The sequence below is a fragment of the Ursus arctos genome, unplaced genomic scaffold, assembly GCF_023065955.2.
Source record: "Ursus arctos isolate Adak ecotype North America unplaced genomic scaffold, UrsArc2.0 scaffold_20, whole genome shotgun sequence".
Taxonomy (NCBI): domain Eukaryota; kingdom Metazoa; phylum Chordata; class Mammalia; order Carnivora; family Ursidae; genus Ursus; species Ursus arctos.
This window is the reverse complement of record NW_026622875.1, coordinates 30,776,883-30,794,718: the sequence shown is the minus strand read 5'-3', so window position 1 is coordinate 30,794,718 and position 17,836 is coordinate 30,776,883. Positions and strand designations below refer to the sequence as shown.

The 17,836-nt window shown below is 40.1% G+C and overlaps 2 protein-coding genes across 10 annotated transcripts in view; one reads left to right on the top strand and one right to left on the bottom strand.

Moving 5' to 3' along the window:
- The window catches only part of PIK3R4 (phosphoinositide-3-kinase regulatory subunit 4), a 201,527-nt gene extending 186,041 nt beyond the window's left edge, over nucleotides 1-15,486 (bottom strand). For 3 of the 5 annotated variants that reach the window (XM_057315960.1, XM_048216222.2, XM_057315961.1), the window contains exon 1: nucleotides 14,545-15,486. The gene's annotated coding sequence lies outside the window, so the exon portion shown is untranslated. Of the gene's footprint in view, nucleotides 1-5,627; nucleotides 5,714-14,544 lie in introns of all 5 variants that reach the window. The other 2 variants (XM_057315962.1, XM_057315963.1) reach the window with 2 other exon arrangements.
- ATP2C1 (ATPase secretory pathway Ca2+ transporting 1) overlaps nucleotides 1-17,836 on the top strand; it is a 160,714-nt gene that overhangs the window by 17,597 nt on the left and 125,281 nt on the right. Inside the window, exon 1 of one of the 5 annotated variants that reach the window (XM_057315966.1) lies at nucleotides 15,556-15,808. The exons of 3 other annotated variants lie outside the window; for them this stretch is intronic. Coding sequence is in view for 1 of the 2 variants with exons in the window: in XM_048216224.2 (XP_048072181.2) it covers nucleotides 16,275-16,280 (6 nt within the window). In the remaining variant the exon portion in view is untranslated. Of the gene's footprint in view, nucleotides 1-15,555; nucleotides 15,809-16,097; nucleotides 16,281-17,836 lie in introns of those variants that run through there. One more of the 5 variants, XM_048216224.2, reaches the window with a different exon arrangement.

Genomic DNA, 17,836 nt, shown 5'->3' with positions numbered 1-17,836 from the left:
CGTAAGGTGCTATCTCAATGTGGTTTTGAAGTTAAAAATTGAGCTACCCTATGATCCAGCAATTGCACTACTGGGTATTTACCCCAAAGATACAGATGTAGTGAAGAGAAGGGCCATATGCACCCCAATGTTCATAGCAGCATTGTCCACAATAGCTAAATCGTGGAAGGAGACGAGATGCCCTTCAACAGATGACTGGATTAAGAAGATGTGGTCCATATATACAATGGAATATTACTCAGCTATCAAAAAGAATGATTTCTCAACATTTGCTGCAACATGGACGGGACTGGAGGAGATAATGCTGAGCGAAATAAGTCAAGCAGAGAAAGACAATTATCATATGGTTTCACTCATTTATGGAACATAAGAAGTAGGAAGATCGGTAGGAGAAGAAAGGGAAGAAGAAAGGGAGGGTAAACAGAAGGGGGAATGAATCATGAGAGACTATGGACTCTGGGAAACAAACTGAGGGCTTCAGAGGGGAGGGGGGTGGGGGAATGTGATAGGCTGGTGATGAGTACTAAGGAGGGCACGTATTACATGGTGCACTGGGTGTTATACACAAGTAATGTATCATGGAACTTTACATCAAAAACTAGGGATGTACTGTATGGTGACTAACATAATATAATAAAAATATTATTAAAAAAATAAACATATGCAGGTGAAAGCAAAAAAAAAAAAAAAAAAAGAACTGGGTTGTAGCCTAAATGATATCAAAGGGCTGAACCATTCATCCAACTACTTTATCTTTAGTTTGCCCCTTTATGTCAGGGAGATCAATCTTCAACTAAGATGGAAATCAAAAAGATTCTTATGTTCTGGATTTAGAGCTTTGTTTTGGAATGTTTTAATAAATCCTTTCACAAAGACTTCAGAAAGTTTATTTCCCTCTGGGTACATTTAATTTAGAAAAGGCATTTAAAAAGTTCTATCAGGAATGCCTGGGTGTGGCTCAGTTGGTTAAGCGTCTGCCTTCAGCTCAGGTCCTGATCCCGGCGTCCTGGGATCGAGTCCGGCATCTGGCTCCCTGCTGAGCAAGGAGTCCTCTTACGCATGCTCAAGCTCTCGTGCACGCACTCTCTCTCTCTCTCTCTCCACCCACCCCCCCTACAAATAAGTAAATAAAAATAAAAATTTTTAGAAAAAAATAAAAAGTTCTATCAAGCTCTGAACATCAGCTTCCAATTTGACCAATTTCTGACCACAGAGAAACTTTGAAAAAAATCCTTTCAGATATCTTCTCAGTATTCAACTGGGATAAAGAGTAAATATTCCTGGCAGTATTCTACAACCCCTTGGATGAAAGAGGCATCCTCCCAAGATCCAGAGCCACTCCCAGACATACACAGAAAGAAAGACTTAGATAATTTCTCTGAGGGCCAGCAGCAATTTGGTAGGACCGTAGCCACAAATGGAATTTCACCCACATTTCTGTCCAGCCGTATCTAACCACAAATGGGGTACAACCCACATTCCTCTCTGGCTTTATTTTGGGGTCCTCAACCTGACAGTTACCAAGTGAAGTTCTTAGGACACGGAACAAGACAAATAAGAAGGTAATGGCCGTCCCTGAGAGAGAAGAGATCAATAAACAACAAGCCTGGATTTAGAGAGGAAGGGACAACATGATATTTTATTTTCCTCCTTCCACCAGGCATTATAGACAGAGATTTGGGAGAGCTGACTCTGATAAGAATTCTCATCCTTTGCTGGCTTCTGCCAACTTTTTCCAAGATCCCATCTGTAGGTTCCAGTATTTGGTAAGGTTTTCCATTAATTTTTCATTTCCCTTGGCTGTTTAAGGGAAACTGTAAACTGTAGCAGTTTATCAGAAAATCCTTCAGAGTCCTCTCAACCCTAGAAGAGCCCATATGGGGAGTCCTCCTTCAAAGGTAGATATGGGGGTGTCTGTAAGACCACTGCCTTGATGGACTTTTGTTAATAGTCTTGTAATCTCTTCAGACTGCAGAGACAATCCAGACAGAGGGTTACCAGAAAGCATACTCAAATAAAGGAGGGTAGACGGGAGCAGTAGGAGTTACGTCAGTCTTACAGTCTTTTTTTTGGGTGTCTCTTATATCTTTAATTTTACATTAGCCTTTTGCAACAAATCTTTCAATGAAGCTACTTTGGAATTTTGAAGCCTTTTGGAGGCTTCTGCATGCCAATTAAAGTAGGTTTCCAATTCTGTTTGTCTGATTTAGGACCCTTTGCTTTCAAGTACACTCTTAAATGAACAATCTCATCTAATTGGTATAGTCCCAATAACAGCCATTGTAATTCTAGGTGGTTTTCAGTAAGACTGCCTTTTTTGTAGACATCTACAGTTACCGAGGCTGTAGTTCTTAGACATAAAATAAGCAGGTGTGCTAGAAGGTGGCACACTGAAATCTTTGGAACTTATTTCCTGGAACCTATTTCTTGGAACCTATTTCTTTAGCTACACCTTGGGTCTCTGGGAACCAAATTAATACCTAAGAGGGATGTGATACTAGGTTGGGGAACGCATGGTGTTTTACAGTATATTTTACTGCACAGAAATTTTCTTGAAGTTGGCAGGTGAACTAGTGTCAGTCTAACCTCTTCCATGACCAACTTACCCTGATATGGGAGTCTTAGAATTAAGTGGTGAGCATTTGAAAAGCTTTTAAGTGCTTAACTCATGCCTACCAACTTTGTGGCTTTTGGCTTCTGAGATTGTCTTTCGCGATAGCGTTTACCTACACAAAACAACACAAACAAGCACATTAATGTACCAAAGTGACCAAAGAGATGTTACTGTGGACTGGCCAATAAAAAGCCTTGTCTGCCCCACCAGCAATTCCCAACATGGACTGAACCAGCATACCCCAACGGACAGGAACTGTGGACTGGGATTCCAATCAAATGAGGAACTGTGGACAAACCAAGGGCTAAAGAATTGGGTTCTAGGTAGAACATTCTGCTAGCTCAAACTGACCAGCTAAGCCCTAGACTGGGAATTGTGGACTAAACCAAGAGCTAAGAACTGGCATTCTTTTAGAGCTTGTTGTCTGTCTAAACTGACCTGTTGACCTAGAATAGAAAGACAATTAGATGTGGAGCTCAATGCAAAGACAGCAGAGCTCACTGGGGTGCCTGGGTGGCTCAGTCGGTTGAACGTCCTGAGTTGTGCTCCATACTAAGCAGGGAGGCTACTTGTCCCTTTCCTTCTCCCTCTGCTAGAATGGAGAGGAATCTAGATCTGAGATGATATACAAAACAAAAGACTTTTACAGGCAGAAGGGAAGGGAAAAGGAAGTATACTAGTAAAAAAGCAGATTGGTTGTGGCAAGTCATCTTCCTTCAGGGGATGGCAGGGGTCTATCAGGCGGGTTACCTCACTAGTGCTGACCAGGTGATTCCAGATGACAAATTTAAGATTCCATTCCTGGGAGATGCTAAAACTGTAATTAAATTGGGTATTAAGTCTCAGTTTGGTGACATGAAACTTAGCATAAATAACTCCATTTTGGGCCTGCTGTCCCTTTTTTTAAACAGAGGTTTGAAAGTTATTCAATTTGGGGGAACTTCTTCTAAGAAAAAGAATACAAAATTGTAAATGTTAAACTAGAGACGAATTGACTATTAGAATAGAATAAGAAATCACAACAAATCCCAAATTTGGGTGACAAATCTTAGATCACAAAACAGAAAAATAGGTGTTTTAACTAATTAACTAATGCATCCTAAGGCATTTTGTTTCTACATTTTTGGGCTTCAGATTCTTTAATCACCAGTTCACATTCTCTAAAGAGATAATAAAAAAATAATCCAGATACTCCTTTAACATAGTTAGTTTATATTTGTTTTTTATTTGAGTATAGAAAAGTTCCATAGACTAGCTTCTGGCTCTCTTTCTCCACTCCCATACTTCAAGTGCTGGGCAGCAGTAGACATATTTATATAAATATTTCGAATAGTAGGGTGTAGAGATATTCTTGGATGTCCTTTCTCTACCAGGACAGCCAGCAATAACTTAACCATACATAGACAGGACTATAAGCCACATTTGTGTACCTCACTAAATCCAAATGAAATCTAAACGTATCCCCATCTCAACTTCTTTTAAGTCAGATCCAAAATTTTGCCCCTGGGTGCCCCAATGCTGCTTGATAGGAGAAGTGTGAAGGAGGAAAAGTCAGCAAAAAGAGTAACTCTAAAATCAATTGCAGTAAATATATCCTTTGCAAATTTTACCAAATCATAAGACCACGAGAACATTGCTAGAGTCTCTTTAAGGGCCTTGAAAGGGGCCTCTGTAAGTGAAGGGCCCTGAAACTTAAGTTTCCTTGGTTTCCAAGAAAATCCAGCTCTGGAGAAATGGTATAACACAAAAAATGATATTTATACCATACATAATACACAAGAGTCCATGCCATAGGGTGGCTTTAAAAGTAATGTTTTATGTGGTCCTATTCTGAGCAGCTTGAGCTCCCAACTCCATCGAAGGAGCTAGAGAATGTTCTTCGATGGAGGATGTTCTTTCAGTGTATTTTGCTTTATAGTAAGTAGCACTATGAAGATGGAGATGTTCTGATACTGCTAAATATCAAAGGTCCCTCGCCCATACCCCCATTTATATTTGCAAAGGACTTGTTATTTGTAATGGAATAATTTGCAAATACAACAGACCTCAAAACTCCTACACTGGTGTAATTAATATTAAACACACCATTTACTATCCTTCCAAGCAGGGCAGTTAACACACATAGAGAAAAAGCACATTATTGCTGTTAAAGACTACACCATAGAAAGATTACAGCACTAAAGAAAGTCTTTAAGAATTCATTAAGATGTAATCAAGCTATTGCAAACTCATCTGTTACCTGCAATTATAACACAGTTACTGTAACTTGTCTCTGGATAAAATCACCTTTATGTTGGATCCTTTGCTGTATTTTGCTCCTTGGTGATGTATTCAAATGCCCAGTTTTCTCATGTATCTCCTCCTCTTTTTTTTTTTAAGATTTGTTTATTTATTTGAGAAAGAGTGTGTGTGAGCAGGGGAAGGGGCAGAGGGAGAGACAGAATCTCAAGCAGACTCCACGCTCAGTGTGGAGCCCAACATGGAGCTCAATTTCACAATCCTGAGATCATGACATGAGCTGAAATCAAGAGTTGGTCTCTTATCGGAGGACTGCCCCAGCCAGGTGCCCCTATCCTCTTACTAGAAACTCTTGACTCATTTTACTCTTCCTTTGTTCTGCAAATAACTGCCCTTAATTTTAAGCAGTCCTTATAATTGTGTCCTATACCATTAACCCTATTATAATATTTACCACTAAACTAGGTTATGGCCTGTAAGTACATCTCAAAATAAACAAAGCATATCACAGAAGTATTTTGGTCTTATCAGTGCATAGTTTGTAATCAAATTGTTTACACCAATTGAATAATGTAAAACCCTATTTCATTAGTCTTAAAAATGATCCTTTTGCTCTATCCCCAACATATAATTTCTGTATAATGTATTTTAGAAAAAAATTTATAGCCTCTGAAATGTTATACAGCTTTTTTTTTTTTTTATGCTTTGTTTTTAAAGGCTGAAACTATTTCTCTAAGAGATATACTGTTTCACTAGAATGGCATTTTCTACTTACGAAGGTTTCCCCCAGTTCTTTCATGTAACTAGGCTGCTAAAGGTTGATACACCTGGTCAAAGACACATTGTTCCAAAGGTCCTGACCTGAAATAAGAAAACAAAGACTGACTTATAGCTGGGAACACAACTATAGCTCCAGTGCCTGTATATTGCCCCTCTAATTTTTGTTTACCTCCATACCAAACTGTGGCTACACTGATAAGATGCTCACAGTTAATTTAAGAGGGGAGAAATGTGATCTCTTTATAATCTTAATGTGCTTTCCCCCTTAAAAATAACTCGTTTTAGGCCAACAGGTATCTACTCAAAGAAGGTCAAAGTCCTATAACTTTAAGACAATTCTTTTAAGAATTTAATTCATTTTTGGGAAATGCTGGAGAAAGCTTAAAATACTGATTTATACTCTCACGCTGTTTTTCAGAATTGAGGACTACTGGCATGATCAAAATATTTTTAGATGAAAGTTTTAAGTTTCCTGTAAATCAGTGCTCAAATTTTAGCACTGGAATCACCTGAAGGACTAGTTAAATAATAGGATGCAGGCCCCTACTCCCAGAGTTGCTAATTCAGTAGGTCTGAGGTGGTGCCACAGAATTTACACTTCTAAAAAGTTCCCGGGTGGTAGGGACCACAGTTTGAGAACCACTGATGCAACCAATGCAGACCATTTGGTGATGCATATTTTCAAAGATCAAAGCTGACAGGGTTTGCACCCTCTCAAGCATGTATGCCATTTGGAAGATGGAAAATCACTGCCAAAGCCAGGGAGACAGTGATGATGATTTAAAGCTTCATAGATTCTTAACTGGCCATTTTCAACCATAGCTACCCTATGCCTAGTAGCATTATATAATCCTTAGTAATGCAAGAAGTCATTGAACAGTGTCTTGCCATAAGTGTTGCAGGATCGTTGAGCGAGACGGTCAAGAAAGAATTCTTGAGACATTTTATGGTACAACTTAGTAAGTTTATTTAAGTAGCACAGGGACGGGACCTATGGGCTGAAAGAATTGCACTTTTGCTGTATGAAGCTGGTGGATATATGCCTAGTGCTCAAGGGGGAGGTGCAGGGAGTATTAGATCATGAATGTTTTCTTTGAATTTCTACTCGTAGAACTACCTTCCTCAAGATTTCTCTGGTGCTTATCATTCAGCTCGGTATTAACTAACAGTGAGATGTACAGGCAGTCATGAGACCCTTTAAATATGTAGCAACCAGTATGTATTTGATCCTTATTGAAATTTTGGAGGCTATAGGTCAGCCTTCTGGACTAAATGTGAAAATTTTCCTGCTTCTATCCCACATCATAAGAGTAATCTAAAATATGTTTTTATCTTTTTATTTCTTTCTTTTGTAGCTATTTACTGATTGAAGTGATGTGGCAACTGAGAATTGTAATTGTTGACTTAAATAATGGAATATAAAAAAGGTGTAATCGTTGTATGTCCTTCATACTATCTAAAACCATTATGAAGTCTTTTTTTTTTTTTTTAATATTTTATTTATTTGCCAGAGGGGGGAGAGAGAGAGCGAGCGTGCAAGCAGGGGGAGTGGCAGGCAGAGGGAGAAGCAGGCTCCCCGCTGAGCAGGGAGCTCGATGTAAGACTCGATCCCAAGACCCTGGGATCATGACCTGAGCTGAATGCAGACAGTTAACCGACTGAGCCACCCAGGCATCCCCTAAAACCATTATGAAGTTTTAACATTAAAAACAAAAATCTCTCAATTTTACCTTGCCCCTACTCTGGTTAATATATAAATATAAGATGAGAAGAAAGAAAAATTTACCACTTGGAATGATAAAATCAGTATTCCTATACTGTTCAGTGGCTTTTAGATCCTTACAACATGTGTTTAATACGTATTTTGTTGATTTTTCAAAAAAGCATGTTAATGAACATGTCTCAATTACCTATTGAATAATGTCTCTAAAATGCCTGTCTGTAATTATTTACTCTTAGGATCACACTTCCATTTTAGCAGTAATTTCAAAACTCTGAGAAAGTAAACCCAAGGGATTCTAGAATAGCTTCTGCTTGGAGCATGATTTCCCCAGTGTCCAAAGGTTAAATAAGAACAAGTGAAGAGATGTAGACAATGACCAAGGATGTTGTAAAATTAAGTCCTTATTAATTAATACCATTCTTGAATGTCATCAAATGAGCTATGGGGCAGATATCCTAGGCTCAGGAATTAATGGCCATCAAGGTTTCAGGGTGCCCCATTGAGTTGAAAGATGCAACAAAACAAAATGATAAATTGTGAAAGGTAATTCAATAAACAGGGCAGCTTCTCACATACTCTCTAATAGGTCACCGAGGTAGCTTTAAGGAAATGGGAGCCAAGATGGATATTGGAATCCTGGCTTTGACATTGAATAGTGTGAAATTCTTGTTCAAAGAGCTTCACCTGTGTGAGTCGCAGCCTTGTCAGTTATAAAAAGCAATTAACAAGATCTAGTCTGCTTACCTCACAGGGTTGTGAGGATTAATTTTAATTATGTACACGGAAGTGTTATGTCAACTGAAAAGCCCTAAACAAATGTGTTTTGTTGGCTGTTCAGTGAAAATTGATTCTCATTTCCCTAAAAGTAATACAATTTCTTTAATCATGTATGCAATCTTTACCTTTCTGAGTGCTTTTTCAGGGTTAAAACGAACAATTTAATCATTTAAACTAGGGAAGAATATATTTAGTTTTTTTTCTTAATGTCATAGCTTTTTAATTGCTCCAAGTCAGAAAATAGAAACAAGCTGATGCGCAAACCTCAAAATAATAACTATTTTTATCAAGTTTGTTGGGAAAAAATGACTACGACAATTTTATTTTAGCAATTTCACAGTAGAATCTATCACTAAGTAGTCATTAGCTGAGTAAACAAGTAAATAATTAAACAAGAAAAAAGTCTGGTCCAGGGGACACAACTATATAAGAAAATAAAAATTCTAAAATCTAACTAGTTTTCAAGAATAACATGCAGGATAACATAATTTAAAAATACCCCTGATTGGTAATAAGTAAAATTTGTCAAAGGAGTTTCTGAAATTAATAGCCGATTTTTTACTTTATGTGCTAATATCGAAATCACCTAATTTAAAAAACAGACAATACTCCCTTGTTCAGTTTTTTTTTTTTTTTTAAGATTTTATTTATTTATTCGACAGAGATAGAGACAGCCAGCGAGAGAGGGAACACAAGCAGGGGGAGTGGGAGAGGAAGAAGCAGGCTCCTAGTGGAGGAGCCTGACGTGGGGCTCGATCCCATAATGCCGGGATCACGCCCTGAGCCGAAGGCAGACACTTAACCGCTGTGCCACCCAGGCGCCCCCCTTGTTCAGTCTTTTTGACTTACATCTTATTCTGTAACTTCCCAATGATGAACAGTGCCTTTAATATTTAAAGTACTTTATTTAACATTTTATCATTTACGTCATAGTATTTTGAATTCTTTTAACTTGTATCAGAGCAGCCAAAGCATCAACCAACTGATACAGTAACCTATTTACCTAAAGCAAACTATTTTTTCTCACTTAAGACTCTATTGATTAGGATGCTTCCAGCTTCAAGTAACAGAAAATATAATTTGTTTTTTATCTCATATCAAAGGAAGTCCTGTAGTAGGACAGCCTCCAGGATTGGTTAATTTGTTAGCTTAATTATGTATTAAAGGACTTTTTTTCCTCTGATCACTACTTTGCCATCCTTGGTGTTGGCTTTTCAGAGGAAGAGGGGTAGGTGGGGTAATAAGGTGTCTGCAGCACTTCCAAACATTCAAAATTATGGGGAAGGCTTGTTAAATCACAGATTGCTGAGTCCAACCACCCAGAATTTCTGACTCAGTAGGTCTGAGTGGGATCTGAGAATTTGCATTGCTAATGAGTTCCCAAATGATGCTGATGCTGCTGGTAGTGGGGGCCATACTTTGAGAAACACTAATTTAGACTAATGATTCCAGAGGGGAATGGATGTTTGAGGATCACTGGTAACATTCATTACAAGACGTACTTTATCATTTGGAATATAACAGAGAGTTCCTTTTACTCTCCTCATAGGGCCTGATGCCATTTTTAGTCTGTCAGCTTCCTGTTCAATATTCTAGAGAGGGACAACGCTCACTTTGAATACCAATATTCCTATGGTTGAGGTCGCAGTTTCTTAGAAAATAGTTTTTCATTCAACTCTTTGAACTAGGGACAGCTTGGGCCAGTTCAAGCTCCAAATTTGCACTTCAGCTTATTTGTTCCTGGCCTGTAGAAAGCTTTTTTTTCTTTCTTTCCAGAATCCCCATTTCCTTAAACCCCCAAATACAGAATATTTGGCAATATCAAGTTATTTTTAATATTTTCTGAAATAGGCTACATAAACCTTGCCTTTTATAACCAAAAAAGCAAAAATAAAGTTGTCTGAAGGTATATATAAATGCTGCTAATCTAATTTTCCATCTTATTATTTGTAGTGATGAATTTTTTAACTTGAAGATTTAACAATTTGCTTGTGTTGCAAGAACTCCTTTCTGTCAATTTGTAACATCTATCTTGCAAACCATCCTGCCAAACTGCATTTCTCCTTTCTCTGTTAGCTGTTTCACAAACCATCCCTTTGGTGTGGGTTCTCTATTTTGTGTAGTATGCTCCATAGGAATATGGTCTGTTTGCATGGCTGTCCGGGGCTAAACTTCAGAATCCTCATAAAACCTTGGGCAATTTCTGTGCTGTTGATCTCCCTCTCTAATTTATTATCATAATGGCATTTTTGTGCCTTTTTTCTCATTTGTTTTCACAATAGGAAGCACAGTGGAGAGAGATGATTTCTGCAGGGGGCCTGGAAGGACTTGGGACAAGTTCAGGCAAAGATGCAAGCTTTGCAAAAAATATTTGACTTCTAGAAAATGGTGGGGTAGAAAACTTTTCAGTGAAAATGTACCATTTTGGTAGCCTGAGGAAATGCAACCTTTCCCAAAGCTCTCTCAGACCCCAGTGTGCAACACAGTAAACAGAGACTGAAAATGTTTCTGATATGAAATTGAGGAAGGATTTACATGCAGGGAGGGGGCCTAAGCTATTACTGCCAACACAGCAAGGGGCCAGCAGATATAATATGGAATCTGTCTGATAGTTTCAACTAATTTATGACAACCAACCTATCTGCAAAACTTACAAAATGAGAAGAAGATGCCAGCCAGTGGCAACTTCACGTAGTTGGCTATACTAAGGCTGTTGCTTGTATCTAGTCTCCAAGCTGTTTTGTCCAAGAATTAAGAGTAGATTCCTGGATACTTAAGGTAATAACCGAAGACTGTGCAGAAATTATAGTGCTTTTGACTTTGTCAGGCATTGATATGCATGCCATGAAAACCCAAAGCACAAGCTCAGCTGAACTTTCCTTGGTGCATGGAGGCAGCCACCCCAACATCGTTATCTTTTAATTTCAAATGGTTACCTGTGTTCAAAATCTGGGTGTGAATTAAATCTGCTTTGAGCAGTGCTCAATTTTTAATACTTCCAACAATGATTAGTACTTATTCTTGTTCAGACCAAGTTGTCCTAGTTAACCCTTTTGTGGTTCGGAGATTTAAATTCAATTTTAAACCTTGGAAAATCCCTTAATTTTTTGCTTTACAGGAAAGCAGCTGCTCATGTTTTAGTTTGATCATAGGTAGCAAGTAGCAAAGTCAAAGGTGGGATTATGTTTAAAAAACAAAAAGGTGGGGGCGTGCCTGGGTGGCTAGGCGTCTGCCTTCAGCTCAGGTCATGATCCCAGGGTCTTGGAATTGAGCCCCACATTGGGCTTCTTGCTCAGTGGGGAGCCTGCTTCTCCCCCTGCCTGCAGCTCCTGCTGCTTGTGTTCTCTCTCTCTGACAAATAAATAAATAAAATATTTTTTTTTTTTAAAAAAGGTGGGATTATGTTTATTCATTCAACAACATATATGTATTTATGATGATCATTTTCCAGATTACCCATTTATTCAATAGGTCTTTATTAGATATTTACTACAAAATGTTTTTGGGCCAAAGATGAATTATGCCAGTTTGGAAACTACACAGAGTATCTTTTAAATGAGTACATTTTTACCTCAAGATAAATCTTGGCGTCTATGTAATATGGAATATTGTATGTCTATTTTTCATGGAAACAATGAAGTCCAGAGATGACTTTGGATATGGTAGTCATTCTCACTTTGCTCTTCCTCTTTCCCTTTCTTCCTCATCTGTGCCCCCACCTACCCTCACCTCCAATCCAGAAGATTGGTAGTGAATACCAAAGATCCCAAATATCACCACAGGCTCAGAACTTGTTGAATGGGGAAACTGAGTCATATATAAACTTTAAAAATTAAAAAAGCACACTTTACATTCTCTAGTTTCTTCTGCTCAGTTTCAGCAAGGAAATGCTAGCAAGTGCTTCCACTATGCAATTTTGTGGGCTGGTAAAATATTTGTAAAGTACTTGGGTATCTCTGTGCTAGTAAAGCCAACTAAACACAGATCATTTATGAGCTCATTTTATTTTTATTCTTGCTTCTAACTTTTACTCTTCCAGGACTGCTAAGACCAGAACCAAGCAGATTTACAGCAATTCTGGCAGGTGGTTGTTAGACACTGATTCGATATGACACTTCTTATAGTAAGACTGTATTTCCCCCAATTTGACCCTTAGCATGTCCTTTCTCTCACAGGAAGAAAAATACTTCCATTGTACTATTTGAGTAGGTTAGCTTATACCAGTAAAGGATTGTGTCTTTATATGCTTTTAAAATATCCACCTTAAAAAAAATGACTTTTTTTTCTAGCAGCTAGATAAAATTCCTTCACTATTAACCTTTGGTACTTAAAACAAGGTTAAAATAGCCTTTAAAATAAAACATTAAGGAAAGATTTTAAAATAACCTTTTCCAGGTTGATTTTTCAATCGTAAAGGGCCACATATTCATCATCCAGGTTTATACAAATGCCAGCTATCAAATTTGTTATTAAAAACAAGATGCCTCACAGCCTTTGTGTAATAAGGTGAAGTATAAATAAAATTAGAACACCATGACTATCCTTCTCAATCTTCCCTATTTGTACTATTTCCCACAAGCAGAGATATCTGACAAATTCCCCTTTATTGCTCATATGTGGAATACTTTTTGTATCAGATATATTTAATTAATTTTTGTAGGTTAAATATTCAGAACCAAATGAGTAGATTTTTAGAGCATTGATTTGTAAAGAAGAAAACAGAGGGAACTTGAACATGATATATTTCATTGCCATTAATCTAATTAAATCTCATTCTAGCTAGCTAATAGTCCATGCTTTTGCTTGTTTCTCTGTATAATCTTATACTTTCACAGTGTCTATAATTTACAGCTTGTCTCACAACAATCTTTTGAGGGAAAGGATAGTTATTATGCATACACCTGTATCTAAAATATCATAATATATATGTATGTATACGTACAGGTGAATGTATATACACACAAATATGTATATGATGTAATGCAGTGTATGTATGTTTTAGTCCCCTTCCCCCAAGATGAGGAGGTGGAGATTGCTATACAAAAGTGTCATGGCAGGTTAGCTGGTCAGAGGAGAGAATGCTGAAAGAAGGAAGAGGATTTTTTTTTCATTCTTTAAAAAATTTTTTTTTTATTTTTAGGAAGAGGATTTCTGAAGCTTATGGCTCAAGCATGCCCTACTGCTCTGGCTTGAACAGTGTTAATAAATGCTATCTTTCATCTACATAGGAAGTCAAAGCTGGTGCTACTGATATTGGCTAGCTTGGTAGAAAAGGTGTTCAGACACAGAATAGAGGATCACTCTGTGGAGATGTGTTGATAAGGCTGAAGGATCAGCTGAGTGGTTGAACCAGCTATCCTTAAAGGCTTTTGCTGATCCCAAGCCCAGCAATTTGTGAGATGACTGATGGTGGATTAAGAATGCAGGCAGTATGTAACAATTCTTCTGGACAAAGCTGGTTTTATCCAGTTTCTTTTTGGCCTTAGTAATAGGAACAATGGCTTTCACAATTTAGGCAACCAAAAAGTAAAATTCCAGTGTAAGCTACTTTAGGTTTAAGCCGTGGGGTGATATATCCTTGGGGGAGTTAATTATGAATTCTATGTTAATGCTGGGGTATTGCAGTACACAACAGATGATTCTGAGGTTACCTTAGAAAAAATGTCTGAGCTTGGGGGGATGGGGTCACTGGGTGATGGACATTGGGGAGGGTATGTGTTGTGGTGAGCGCTGTGTGTTGTGTAAGACTGAGGAATCACAGATCTGTACCCCTGAAACAAATAATACATTATATGTTAATAATAATTAAAAAACAGAAAAAATGTCTGAGCTAATTAAGGCAATCCAATATCAAATTCTGTATAGGGGAAACGATCCTCTGTTTTGTAAGATCATATGTTAATATCAAATAATGTCTACATTTACATTTTCTACTCTGGTGCTTATGTTTTTAATACCATGCTGTGGTGTCAAGGTCCAATAAGCATAGTATCTAATAATCATTACAAATTGATTACAACATTGAGCAAGAGATAGCACATTGTTTTACAAATGAGGTTTATAACACCACTGGCTGGTCAAAAATCCCTAAGCATGTAAGCCAAAGGGGTGTTATAGATATTAACTCTGAGACTAGAAATCCCCTGATTTTTATGGTTTGTTTTGGGATTTAAAAGTTACTTCGTTGAATAAAATCTCAGTGTATCTTAATTTAAAAGTAAATCTAGAAAGCTGTGCAGAACTTTTGATCCTAGACTAGTTCCACGGGGTTAACTAGAGAAGACAAGTAACCCGGTCCATTTGTTTATTTTGACGTTGAACATGTGGTCAGAGAACATATCAGGAAATGTTAGAGGACCTGAGTTAAGGGGCAAGTTTTTTAATGAGAATAAGTGTTGATGGAGAAAAATACCTCTAGCACACAAGTGAGGACTCCTGCGGTCTTTACAGTTCTTTGTGGCGGATGCGGTCGAACTCAGCAGGTGTAGCCCTGCCCTCTAGTGGATTTGAGTGCGAGAAGACTTCGGTTTGGTCTTCTATTCCTGCTTACCAAAGCTTATTAACATCAACTGTCCATAAAAAAAGTCACTTATTGAGGGGTCTGGGTGAGATGCTGAGCAAGGGAAAGGTTCAACCGGCAAAAGACATAGCCAGTGGCCGGAGGTAATTCCCGTTCTTAGGCTTCCACCTCTGGCTGCTCAGTTTCTAGTTGTTCCAACCTTTCGGGTTCCACACTTGAAAAGGCTGAGTTCTCCCTCTAGCTCTGTGGCTGATCCTTGAGTTCTCATTACACACAGGCACTTCAGCAGATCCTTAGCGGGACAGAACTTTGGGAAGTCGCCCCGCGATGACCTGCTCCCGCAGTCAGAGCAAAGCAGCTATAATAGGGGTCTGCAAGTGAGCGTGTGAAGTCCCAGTGAGAACACCAGAGTCCCTCTGCGTTCGCCCCTTCCCTCGGAGGTCCTCGCGTCGCCTGCCGAGATTGTGACGGCCACCCCGACGGGAGGGGCTTCCCATGTCGGCTTTGTTTAGGGCGCTCAAATACCTCGGGGACAGGGAGCATCATCGTACCTGCCCGCTTGGCCCGACCCCTCGGCTGCCTCTTGAGAATGCGTGGCCAGGGCTGGGAAGCGGGTGGGTCTCCGACCTTAGCGCCCAGTAGGTGCGTAGAAACGGGCGGGCACCGTCCCCGGGGGTCAGCGAGGAGCCTCCACAGGGAAGGTAGGGCCGGGGCGGGGCTCTGCCCCGGCGCACCCTCCCACAGGACTTCTCAGCACCCAACCAGAGCCCTTTCAGGGAGGGCGGCCGGGCCTTCGCTTCATTTCCGCCGTCTGCGCCCGTGCGTGCGAGTGCGCGTGCGCGCGCTCCTCTCGCAGCGGAAGTAGTAGCGACAAAGCTCGGTCCGCGGCAGACCCGGGAGTGCCGGGCGTGCTGGGGCGGGGGGTGGCGGGGAGGGGCCGAGCCCAGGAGGCGGAGGCGGGAGCAGACCAGCGCGGCCGCGCCGAGCCGGCCGTGCCGACCGTGACGGGTCCCCTCACCTCCTCTCCATTCCCCTCCCCGACCGCCCTCCGTTCGTTCCTTCCTCACGCCCGGAGCAGGCTCCTGCCTGGCGCCGCCGCTCGGCGAGCCACTCCTCTTCGCCCCAGGCGCGCGGGGCGCTCCCGCGAGCCTCGCGGGTGAGTCCCCCGCAGCCCGGAGGAAGGGGGTCTGGGGTTTTGGGAGGACACCGGTATTACCTATTGCCCCCTATTTCCAGAAACTTCCAGGTCCTGAGGGAGGGAGCGTCTGGGGTACCCCGGCTTGGGATGTCTCTAGGGCGCCGCCCCGGCGGCTTGAGCTGGGGGCGTTGCGGGTGGCTGAGGGGGTGGGCGCGCGATCTGGGGGCTCCCGACGTGGTGGCGGGGCGGGGGTCTCCCTCCTCGCCCTCTCTGTCGTCAGCGCCGCTTCTCCTGGTTTCTCTTGCAGATGCTGCTGCTAGGGGTGGTGGGAGCAGCCGTGGGACGTGTGGCCGGGAGAGGGGGTGACAGCCTGGGATTCCGGGGGCTTCTCTTCCTTGTCCTCCTCTCCTCTCTATTCCCAGTGTGGCCGCGGCTGACACTAAAGACTTTGTAGCCATCAACCCAAGTGCAGTTTCGATGGAAAATGAAGGTAAAGGCCCCTGGCAGATGGGTTGCAACGCGGAGTTGAGGGTGTGGTGGTTTGCTTTTAAGTTGCCTTTCTTTTTCCACCTTTTAATTTTCCTTATTTTATTTTTTCTTTGTGAAGTATACAAGGAATTGCTTTCTTCGGATACTAGCTTTTATTTTGGTAACACAGGGCATTTCGGAAATTAAGGTACTGTGGGCTGACTGAGCTTTATTCTGCTTTCCTGAGAAAGCTGCTGTCTTTAGCTTAGGGAATGGAAGGGAAGTTTTCATTTCAGATAGCATCTGTGCTAAATAGCTATTTGAAAGGAATCACTCGAGGGGAAGTGGAAATGGAGAGGGAAGGGGATGGACTGCATCTCTGTATATTTGCATATCAAACCTTGATAATGGTATGTGACTGGATTAGTTTATAAGAAAGGAAACAATTTTTTATTAACGCAGATTTGTTTTTCAGTTCAGAAATAAATAACTTTGAATTTAACAGAATGTTATGAGGTGATTTCCTTTCTTAGAGTTCCTCCCTATTTCAAAACATAATTTAGGAGGTTGACAGTGGAACTTGTTTGTCCACTGTACACTTTGGACCACTAAATTACCATACACATGTTACTTGATTCCTTTGGTCTCATTAAAATATTTAATGCATTTCATTACACAGCACTGGTTATTTTCCAGAAGCGTTGAAGAACTCTGAATATTATTTTCTCCCCTGAACAGCCACATTTATTCTGTGGACTGACTTCTGACTTGTGTGTGATAATCTTTCTTTTCTTTTCCCCTCTGGTCTGCAAGATGTATGAAAGATACTTACAAATTACAATTTGTCTTCTTGTATCTTTCGGTTTTTAAAATCTATAACTGGTACAGAGGAGATGCAATGGGGTTTATCTGTTGCTTTCTCACTTGTTTTTCCGTTTTTGAGAATGTAAGCTCAATTGTCCTAAGTAGAACTGGTAATTTTAGGATAGATGTTTCTTATATGCATAATTTGTTTTACTTCATGAGACCCCTGGACATGTGGGAAATACAAGAGGCACAATTATATTGCTCAGTTTTACTCTAGATGGATAATTGGTGGAAAACCTTTTCTGAAGTACTAAAGTATATAACTGCAGAGGAGTTATACCGTCTAATTGGGTCTTTAGAAACAGCATTTGAAAGCAGTAATGTTTTTGTCTGGTGTTAAGGAAAAATCAATTTTCTGAGGCTTTCTCTTCTTTGTCTTGGTTTACAGATTTCAGAAAGACAAATCCTTTCTTCACAAGAGACAAAGAATATTAAATGCACTCATATACCTGTTTCTTGTTAGTTGTATCTTAAATAGCATCAGTAACTTCTGCTTTCAAGAGTGTTACCAGATTTAAGAGAGTAGCCTAAAGTAGGTGTATTCTTAGAGGTTGCTTTTGTTTCTTGATCTCTTAGTAAAAGGAACATGACTAATAAAGCTGACTCTCATATTATCTATTGACGTGAGAGGGAGTGGTGGTGAGATGGGAGCATGGTACATGCTTGTGTCTGACTGAGTTTGTATTATTTGGCCTCGTAGTAAAAGATACA